The sequence below is a fragment of the Scleropages formosus genome, chromosome 9 (assembly GCF_900964775.1).
Source record: "Scleropages formosus chromosome 9, fSclFor1.1, whole genome shotgun sequence".
NCBI lineage: Eukaryota > Metazoa > Chordata > Actinopteri > Osteoglossiformes > Osteoglossidae > Scleropages > Scleropages formosus.
Genome location: NC_041814.1, coordinates 6,657,277 through 6,668,163, shown reverse-complemented (window position 1 = coordinate 6,668,163; position 10,887 = coordinate 6,657,277). Strand labels below are relative to the sequence as shown.

Sequence of the window (10,887 nt, the reverse complement as noted above, 5' to 3'; positions counted from 1 at the left end):
CATTATCAATAACCGTTTGTCCATTGCAGGGTCCTGGTGATCCAAAGCCTACCCTGGACACAGTGTGTGAAGTAGTGTAGATCCTGAAAGAGATGACTGTCAATCACAGGGCATTTATCAAAACTAAATTTACTATATTTATAATACTTTTAAACACAATCAGACCCAATGGTGTTCTTAACTCAAAAGTCACAATCAGTATAGGCTATATAATACACATGAGCCTCAATTTATTCATTCATCATTTTGCTAATTAGATCCTGTTCTGTAAAAACAGATAAAACTATAATTTTCTGGTCACATTATCTAAAGGATCAATAAAAGCCTAGTAATACAAAATCCTATGATTTATTTACAGGTTAAGTTTTTCAGGAGTCTTGGACAGCTATAAAATTAAGATATACTTTGTGAGAATTTTAACTATCTTAGAACTACATTAAACGTAAAAAGTACATGAGAATATGGTATCGCCACAAAGTCCTATTCAGTTGTAATTGTTGACAAAATCATCCCATAAATCCATGCAACAGTCCTCATCTTTTTATTGATCAGCAATCCTCAGAATCATTAGACACAACACGTAACTACTTTTTAAGCAAGCCAAATCATGGCAGTCCCTCACTCTGTTGTCTTTGGGTTGTTTTTACTAATTTTACTACATTTCTGGGTGGATGCAGAAATGCAGGCTTATTTCGCTCAGCAAATATCAATTTTAGAAAACAGAATTTAAAAAAATACAAATAAAAATAATGTAGAACTTGTGTCTTCATAACTTGATCTTTTGTAACATGAGACAGTATATAGGCATCCTTGTTTTATAACTGAAAAATGTAAACATCAAGGTAATAAAGTAATACATTCAAAGTCAGTTATCACATTTTTAAATAAATCTGGAGAACTAATTGCAGATGAGCCCTTTAAAATAATTCCGGAGTTACAAAAACATGGTTCCACTTAGCCCAATACGAAACATGAATGGGAAAAATTGTCTTGAGTAGAAAGTGATACTGCAAAATATAATATAGTGGAAAAAATTTAAGAATGACTTCACGTTTGAGGTAGGTGTATGTATCTTTTCATTTAAAAACTGAAAAGATAAATTCTTAAATGAGGCAGCTTCACTGAAGTACTTATTGTTAAACATTTATTCATCATAAACTAAACAGCCCTTTCTAATTTTCTAAGAAATCTTTGTTTTCAAAAGGCACTGCTCACAAAATTGAACATAACAGCCAGGTTTTCAAAGGCAGTCCATCCATAATCAAATTGTGTCGAGATAATTAAAATTTATAAACCCAGCAAATATTTCCATTTCCAATCTTCAGATTAAAAAAATATTGAAGGATAAAATCCAATTTTAGTAAAGAGGAGGAAATAAATGAGAGCCTGTAATAATTCGACTGACACAAATGAGGGACGGTCTCGCCACATTTTTTTTCTATATACCAAATTATCCTCGAGAACTTTTGAGTGAGTGCAGAGGTTGGAAGACCCTTGTCCTGGCACCTGCAGAGCTTTATTCCAGTCTCCTGTAACAAGTTCTTCACATGAAAGTAAGAAACTTATCGTTTTTTCCTCAAAACACAAAAATGTAAATGGCAACTGCCTCAGATCCACTATGACAGGCAAAACCATCCTTTTATGCATGATCATGAATTTACTTCAAATTGCTTTACCCTGAAAGTGGTACAAATGCTCAATTAATATCCATAATGAAACGTAGCGTACCCTGTGGGAGGCCAGAACAATGGTTGAAAGCCTTTCAAACAATACCATATTCTGTGTTCTAAATGCACTTTTCACAAAAAAATTAAGTATTTTCTAACCAAACCATAATTCAAACCTGAAAATCTTGAGAGTTTACATAGCACAATTTAACGAAACAAGTTTTTTTTCTTAACAGCAGAATCAACTGTCACCTCATTTTACCTGTATGATGCTATGACTTGACAGTAGCACTAGAGGGCGAAATATTAATATTATTTGACAGAAATATTTGTAATCTGCTCTGATTTTAATAAAGGAAATACACAAGTTAATATTCCTGTTGTCGTGTTAACAGCAGAAATAGAACAAGAGGTAATGTCACATTTCTTGAAGGAACTGGTGATGAACCGGATCACAATAATACTTATTTGCTGGGAGTTAACATTTTTCCAGTTTACACAGTGTGAACTGCATCACATGCCATTAACACAGAAAAGAAGTCTTTGCAACGTAATTGGACATTTCTCTTTGAGAGTTCCATTAAAACAGACAGACAACTGAAAACGGCTAAGATTATGTTGTTTAAATTTAAAGGAGGCAATTCAAGTTAAATTACACGTAAAATGAATCTAACAAAAGGGTCCGTTTCAGAATTTTTGTAAGATTTAATTATTTTTGCATGAGAGCATGTAAGTTGTAAACTTGAGTGTTCACAGTATCAGAATGGGGACCTTATACTCAATAAAATGCTGAGTTTTTGATTCTAAGAACGTGTTTTCAACCAGACAGATATTTTAAGGTAAAACAAAGAATTCAAAATATAAAGAGATTTAGAAGATCTGGAGGCCTCCCACACAGCTTGTAAATGTGTCAAAGATACAGAAATTCACAAACTATGATAAAGTATAAGCAAAGACAGGCATGTAATCATACAAGTTGTTACTGGTGTACTTAACACATGTATTTTTTTTTTTTTTTAAAAATCACCCTGATTCAAATAACCTCAATAGTAAAAGGTACAGTACAGCTTCTTATGAAGAATAACCAGCAGAGCAGTTCCTCAGATTAAACACAAGGTGGTAACTTTTCCAAAGCCTAACCATTTGAAATACACAAAAAATAGGTCTTGAAGACTAAATCTTGAAGAGGCAAGTGAACTAGATTTAAAAAGTAAGTGTTAAGGCCTGTTCCATTTTATGTGCCGTCTGTAATCTCAGAATAATACCAACTCCTGGTAAGTGATGTAAAGGAAACTTTTGTTCCTGTTTAGGACAATAAAAATTAATTCTGAGAGTCTACCTACAAAAGAGAAAAGGAAAATATGTACTACTGAGAAATGTTCAAATATTGAAACAAATCTAATACATAAATCACTCTAGAATAATTTGAGATTAATCCATATCTTCTCGTAAATTTCCAATCACATTCTTGATGTGATTTTACTATTCTACTATGATGATTAAGGGAGGCACAGCAGGTAATGCAGCTGGCTGTTTTGTAGCAGCCTTGATTTTGGCTCAGTCTGCACGGTGTTTGCATGATTTTTCTCCAAATGCTCTGGTTTCCTCCCACCATCCACAAACATGATTCAGGTATATTGATTACTCTACATTGTCTTTTGTGTGCATATGTGTCCCTCCTAGGGTATATTCTAACTGGCCTTGTGCCCTTCGCTCCCAGGATAGGCTCTGGACCACTGGGGCCTGGACAAGCAATAACTGATGAGTGATGTATGTAATACTTGTGAAATAAATCAGAAGAATATGTATCTAGGGCTTCATTCAAATCACCCTTGCACTGGGCATGCACGCATCAACACAAACCATTTATATTTCTGTGAGAAAGGTAATCTCTGTATAACCCTAACCATGCATATAAACACCACCCAAAAAACAAAATTGAGAAATCTGCTCGTGTTTGGCAAGTGCAAAAGGTTAAAAATGGACATGATACATTTTGAAAAATGAATTCACGCATCAATTGTGACATTTCCCCACTGGGGAGGAATAAAAAAAATACATTCCATGATTTGACAAACCAGTCTCAGTCATAAATTACTGATGATCACCAATATTATCATTAATTTATGGGTGAACAAATAGCTGGCAGTCAAAAATTAGTTTGATAAGTCACATTTTTCTTGTGTGTAAATTTCTAAGTTCTGCTCATAGTTACCAAACTAAAAGCACTACACACATTTGACAAATGAGGCAGTAGAGGATACACTGACACTTGAACAGGGCAATTCTAGCAATATTCCTCTGGGGATACAGTGTTGCTATGGCACATTAAGACACCATCTACCCAAGACCACAATGACAGCATACTGTAGTGCTAAGTTCCTTGTTGGACTCCATTCCGGCCCAGTTGTATAGTATCCTTATGGACATTCTCTGATCTATACAATATAAACTGTCCTGTTGTCATGGTGATAAGCACACCTGTGCCAAATCTGAGATGGAAAAGAAATCTGCAAACCCTCATCTCTTGCATCTTCCTGTCCTTCCTGATGCTCACTTGGCCTTATAATCATATGGCAAGAGAAAGGATGTTGAAAGAACAGAAGCTTGTATAGGAATAAACCAAAAAAAAGGGGGGGCTGGTTGTGTTTAAGTAAAATTCCTTGTGACAGGCCATGTGCTGGACTTGCTGGAGGCTGGACTTTGCTGTTCGTGACTAAGAATCACTTAATGTCCATGCTGACAGTGAATCTTATCCTCGGACTGGGCCAGCAGGTCCAGCATTGCCTGCACAATGGCCTGCAGGGCACGGCCCAGGTCCTCCCCACTGTAGGGCTTTCCGAGAGGGGGCACGTGCACGAAGGCTGATCGTCCCTGACTCAGGTACAGCGATGTATAGTAGGTGTAGTCACACAAGTACCTGTCAGGGGACAGCAGATAGCAATGGAGGAAGTTAAGTCCCAACTTACTAAAAACTTGCTTTCAAACTGATCACCTTAATGATTAGTCAATATTTGATATACTAATTTAAAAGTAGTGGCCAGTTATTTTTCATAATCAGTTGTATTAAAACAGTACTGCAAAACTGCCACTACCAAATATTTCACGAATGAAAACTTAGCTGCAGACCCACCCCGTAAAGGAATAGTCCAACTATTTCTTCAAAATTCCTTGCAAGGCTAAGAGGCACTCACCTGCCCGCATCTTTCGACACGGATACAGCCACTCCGAGCCCCGAGGCACTGACCCTTTTGCAGACAGAGTCCATGTCGATGACAGAATCAATGCAGTCAGGCCCCCCTTCGATGCAGCACTGAGAGTCGGGGCAGAAGCTGCAGTTGTCGAGGCCCTTGTAGCCGTAGTTGTGCCCACATTTCTCAAGGGTCACAGTGGTAGCCATTCCTGAGAGTCCCACATGGACCACAAGCTATTTCCCCATAGTGATGGAAGACAAGTTCACACTTTTAGTATTTTTCTAAAAAAGAAACCTCAACAGATATCACATTTTGTTTTTGCAAAACATTTGTGCCTTAAATTTCAGACTACCTTCATTGTTTGTAAGTAAGATTTTTTTTTTTTTTGAAAATTTTCTATTTCCTTACTTGTGGGTGGTACTGATTCCATAGCGATGGCACCAGACTCTGGACAGTCTGGTACTCGACAGGAACCTCATAGACATACAGGTCCACATCATGGCCCAGGCCCAGTTTCTTCAGTTCCTAGAAAAATAGGAGCGACAAACAGAAAATGTCAGCTTTAAATTCATTTTATCTTACAAGTTAAAAAAAAAAAAAAAAAAGGATTCGGAATATGTCTGTACTTAAATTGTTCTGTAAAGAAAAATACAGAGGCTAAGGCAGCTCATTTTAACCACAGCTAACAGAACAAAAATTATGAATGCTTGTTGCTAAAATCTTAAAAAAAGGACTTCTGCTTAGTATCTTAGACACAGAAGTAAACACACAGAAAAATGTTTTCATAACATCCATAGGGATGTTCCTCCAAGAAAGTGGATGAAGGGAGGAGCCTATATCCAAAAGCAAACCAGAGACACCCCTTAAAAACCCAACTCCAACAGACCAGCGTAGGACCATGGGTCTTGGACATGAGACCCCATAAATATTTAAATGAGGCCTGTTTGACCAAGTGCCTAGCCCTTTCACAAAGCAGCCCTTTGTTTGTGTGTAATATCCTTATCAGGTCTGTCTAGACACCCTGACAGCCGTTGCCCCCCGCCCCCCCCCCCCCACTTTCTCAGTAAGATTCCAAACCCTCCCCCATCCAACTGCACACCACATCCAACCCATCTTCACATGATTCACAAACTGTCATGTTGACTCAGATTGAATATCACAAATGAACAAGTCTTTAGTACAAAGTCACTTTTTGCTTCATTCTTAAAGTATATCATTAAACCCAAGTTGTCACTTTCTTCTGTCCTACATACCATGCTATCATTAGTCAAAGGTTTTTTTTAAAAAAAAAAAACCCCTACCAAGTGATTAAAAAATGTTTGTGAGAATAACTTACACCATTATCATTATTTATACCTTCATACACTATCCATCCTAGGTTTGATTGGATCTAACATAGCATATTTCAGTTTTTTTTTTTTTTTTTAAACCTGATTATAGACTACTCAGATAAAATGTACCCACAAACCTATGCTGATCAATTTAATTCACTAATTTCAATCAAGAACACTAATACAATGTGTTACTCTAACATCATTAATTTACTTACATTGACCAGGTCATGCCTTTTAACAGCAGTTACATTCCCTTAGACTTCCCCATGCTACAGAATAATAAACACTAGTTTGGAAAAGGCACACCAACTGGAAAAACAAAAACAGCAGCAATAGATTTTAAAAAGGTTCTGCGACAATGGAGAAAGAAGAAAAAAAAAACGTAGAGCCTTAACACTAAGTTGAAAAATTATATACCTATATATACAGGAGTGCCATCTATGCATTTCCTTGTAAGCTATGCATCTTCCCATTGCTTGTCTTCATGTCCTATATACAACTTTGGTGAAAGTGCTTCATCAGGACTCCTCTCAAACAGGTCATTTACAGTCTAGACATTCACCACTGAAGTTTACTAAAATGTAATTTTTCAACCCTCATACCAGCACCTGACACTCTGCATTGCAGCTATACAGAGCAGTTTTTATCCCCAAAACCAGTGCACACACACAGTTACAGGATCTGGCATGGCATCCAAAAGCACTCATCTGTGGGTGTTTCAAACAAACCCCAGCAACTTCAGTCCATTACACATTCCAGCTTAGTTCTGGCACATATTAGGACCAAGAGGACCTCCTGGAAAGCACATAGTTCACTGAGTTTTTGGGATAAGCATTTGAGTCATTAGCACCCGTTTCATTACTGGCAGTGATAGTGGAGGTTTCAGTGCAACCAGAGTTATGCTGTCACTGTCTTGACCTATCCATTTTTAAATCAGTATTCAAACCCTGCAAACAAGAGGAAGCTCTTCCAAGGCCTGAGGAAATCATGGATATACCCCAAAGGACACAGTAGCATGCTGCTGACCACAAGAGGGAACCATCAGTACTGTACAAAACCAGAGTGCTCATCAGCTGTTGCTTTTTAAAATTTGTTTGGAGAGACTGTGCAGTGCTGAATTTAAAGAGGTGGCTTTTTTTTTTAGGGGGGGGGGGGGGGGGGGGGAGAAAAAAAAAAAAAAGAAACTTACCCAGACATTCGAAAGACACATCATGCAATGACTACAAGTGACTCATCTGCATGTATTCCTTGATTCTCAAGTCTGAATTCAAAATCTTAATCTACAGTTTATCTTTATTATCCCTTCACCTTCCGATTGCCTTTTTGTCTGGCCAATGCTGTACCTCTTCAAACCTGATGAAGGACACATGAGTGACAGAACAAAAGGAGTTCACAAAAAGGCTCCAGTTTTGAACAATGGGACAGTGGTATAAGTGCTTTAGGACATAATACTCTACAAAACCATAAAGCAGATAAATGCAAAAGAAAAATTTGCATACCATCCTTAAAACCACCATCATGCTTGCCCTTTTCTGTGTTCAGTTTTACAATATGAACTAGTAAGCTTAACAGTAATCTTTCCAAAACTTGAAATATTCAAAAGGATAGTTCTCAAATTTCAAGAATCACATTCTTTCAACATTTCTCCCAAGTAGTGAGATGAATAATGGGTATGAAAGTGGGCAAAAAAAAAAAAGTATATGGAGCTCAGAACTCTGGCAATAAGCAGTCCATACAACCCTGACAGAGAGAGGATTGGATTTAGAGCCTAACTTCAGGCAGTGCTCCTCTCTTTATCCAGGGTGGCAAGCAAAAAGTGAAGTTCTTGTCCATGATGGCAGAAGTTTGTTTAGAGTCCTTCTCTGTACAACTTCTCCCACTACTCAAGAATCTATGTACATCATGTGTGACAATGAAGAAATGTGTTAATGTACTGAAGCAGAAAAGTGTTTTTCCCGTGTGTTCAAAAGTTGCTGTAGATGTACATACCTGCACTGCCACCCAGCTGGCATTGATAGTGTGTTCTCCAAAGGGACCAAAACCTGAAAGCAAAGAAGACTGCACATTATGTTCAACTTCATGCATCACTGCATACAAAAAGGTGACACAGGCTGCGGCCACGTCTGACCAACAGCAGATATTATGGAAAACAATGCAGTTTTGTGTGGGGTGATGGGTGAAGAAAGAAGAGTACATCACTTTCCACTCTCATATTCCTTGTGAACCAGACACGCTCTGGCACATCACATTCTTCTACATCAATGATCAACGGTGACGGAACTGAACAAGGCAATGCTGTTATATCATTCTTGAAATATAACACAATGACCTAACCATACAGCAGAAAAACTTATGCTTGATGTCCTTCCCCCAGTTCAACAGATAAGTTTAAGGTAAAGCGACCCTACCACTGTTACACTATAGTCCTCATCTTCTCCATACAGACTAGATTAACAATAAGACCAACAACCGCAATGTGAAAACCTTTCAAAACCCAATAGAATCATTAATAAAACTGAATACATTCACAGCCTGAAGTCACAGCTCAGTTTTTCATTTTTAATTCAAGTCTCCAAACCATAATCTAACTTGAATCATAAAAGTGTGAAGTCACTAATGAACGAGATTTGGATCTCAAATGTATATACACAAGGCACATTTAAGACAGTCACAGTAAGGTCTCTACCAATGAGATTTGTTGATAAATTACCATTTAGATTCAGGTATGATAAACTGACAAAATACAAGAAATCTCAGAATATCTAATGGAAAATCAGCATTGTTAAACCAGCCAACTATATCACAAGTACACTCACTTATCTCTGCTGAAATAAGACTTCGTGTGCTTCTGTTAATGTTTAAACATCTGTTTCTTTGGGGTTAACGCCTTAATATCAGAACTTCAGGTGGGGTGTAATATAAAATTAGAGAATGTGGTCCTTTGTCCCATATCCAATGGCTTGAAAGCAAGAAATACTGTAGAAGTACAGAAACTGAACTTAAGACTGCAATGATTATAATGAAGACCAACACACTAAACAATCATAACTTAAGAAAAAACACCACAAAATCTGCTGTAAAGTCATTACAAAACAGTGCAACACAAAAGCAGGAGAGTACAAACTGCAGGAAATTCTAGAATTGAGTCACTAAGTAACTTATAAGCGAGACATAAAACGTTGGGTAAAGTGCAGGTATACCACAATGTGGGGCACGCTTTCCTTTGTGCACAATCACATGAAATACCCTGTGGAGGGTGTGTGAGAAGAGCAGAATGTCTGTATAGAATGACTTGTCACTATGCCCCTAAAATTGATGGTCTATTCTTTTCTGTCTGAGGCTCAGGGGAAGGCTGCAGGGGAGAGGGCAGTCTGCAGCTGCCTGTCACACATCCTTTGTGCTGCTCCTCAGCGTTCCCAGGAAATGAGCATCTTTTATGTGTCGGCGCAGCTCAGACCAGACCAAACCAGGCCAGGCCAGGCCAGGCCCACCCGCCGGCCGTCCGGCCGTCCGGCATCCACGGGGCTTTTTGTGTCTGGAGCAGCCCGCTGCCTTCCTTCCTTGTCTCTAACACTGCCTGCCTAAGACCTGCAGAAATAGACACACACACCTCATAATGAAGACACCTAGACCTTCTCAAGGAGTAAAAACAAACAGGAGGAGGAAAGAAGCCTGGGACACGGATGTCTTCTTTGTCACTTGTCACTCACAATGGCAATGCTGCAGCGCCAACTACTTTGCTCGGTAAGAAGAACAAGAAGGCGGTGACAGAGGCAGCACCCCGCTCCCCCGTGCCTTCCGCCACCGTGTGTCTCTGTAACGGTCACGGGTCAGTGTGTGTTACAGCTAGCACGCGGTGTTCCCTGCCGGAGCGAGGAGTCCGAGCTCGAGGCAGACCAGACGCGCTTAAAGTTAAATAAATATATTCCCGTGCTTTACAACGTGTATATATTCATCATATATTAAACACAGGAGAGAAGCTGGAAGTTAACGCCCAACACCCAACTTTCTGAACAACTGCTCGCCGTGTGAGGTGCTGGCGACACGCGCCGTCCCGCGCGCCAGCTCAACTGCACTCTCTCACACTGACTGACTGACTGACTGAACAAACAGGGCCAAGACTTGTCCGCTCGCTCACCTGTCACCACCACGGTCCGCTTAGTGTTGTTGTCCATGCTCCGCTGACGGCGCCACACATATACCACCAGCGTGTGTACGTGTATATGTAGAAAATTTTGTACGAATACCGACAGGATTCTGCGTAACTTGCCGCAAATTTGCCCTGCACCCCTCTTTCCGCGAACGTCTGTCGGCGTTTCTCCGCTTTCCTGGACTTTGTTCGCCTCTGGATTTAGTTTCAATTCCCTGCCCTCTTTGCGTCTTCCTCGCGTGATCCCCCATAGGTTGCGTCTGACGTCATCGCGCAAGGCCACTGCATCAGCACTTCAGAACACGTGGGCGTGTTTCAGACGCGGGGTCGACGAACGCTGTTTTAGGACCACATTTTTATTTTAAAGGAACCTGTAGAAACAGAAGCATCGGGATTATGATTAAATAGTTAAATTGTCCTATAAAACTATAATAGGTACAGTTTATGAATTTTACTTTAAATTTTCTAGCATTTGTAACCGAGATTATTTCTGAAATTAATTCTTCTCTTTTCATTCATTCATTCATTCATTATAGTAACAG

The 10,887-nt window shown here is 39.1% G+C and overlaps 1 protein-coding gene across 5 annotated transcripts; it reads right to left on the bottom strand.

The window, feature by feature from the left end:
* Positions 1 to 2,670: 2,670 nt before the first annotated feature.
* Positions 2,671 to 10,622, bottom strand: pgpep1 (pyroglutamyl-peptidase I). Of its 5 annotated transcripts, none has more exons than XM_018745939.2 (7): positions 10,334 to 10,622; positions 9,012 to 9,783; positions 8,185 to 8,237; positions 7,385 to 7,548; positions 5,270 to 5,386; positions 4,862 to 5,094; positions 2,671 to 4,587 (listed from the first exon to the last, which is right to left on the bottom strand). In XM_018745939.2, the coding sequence occupies exons 4-7, from the start codon at positions 7,406 to 7,408 to the stop codon at positions 4,395 to 4,397; spliced, it is 567 nt and encodes a 188-aa protein (XP_018601455.1). In that variant the 5' UTR covers positions 7,409 to 7,548; positions 8,185 to 8,237; positions 9,012 to 9,783; positions 10,334 to 10,622; the 3' UTR covers positions 2,671 to 4,394. The 5 variants fall into 5 exon arrangements, with proteins under 5 accessions (XP_018601455.1, XP_018601457.1, XP_018601453.1 ...); XM_018745941.2 differs by having other exon boundaries at positions 7,504 to 7,548; positions 10,334 to 10,617; XM_018745937.2 differs by lacking the exons at positions 7,385 to 7,548; positions 9,012 to 9,783.
* Positions 10,623 to 10,887: the final 265 nt, after the last annotated feature.

Coding starts and splice junctions, on each gene's coding strand:
- pgpep1 (XM_018745936.2), bottom strand. CDS start 8,391: ATGTACTCTTCTTTCTTCACCCATCACCCCACACAAAACTGCATTGTT. Junction 5,387..8,184: donor CCAGCTGGGTGGCAGTGCAG/GTATGTACATCT, acceptor CTATTTTTCTAG/GAACTGAAGAAACTGGGCCT. Junction 4,588..4,861: donor GTGTCGAAAGATGCGGGCAG/GTGAGTGCCTCT, acceptor GTCCCCTGACAG/GTACTTGTGTGACTACACCT.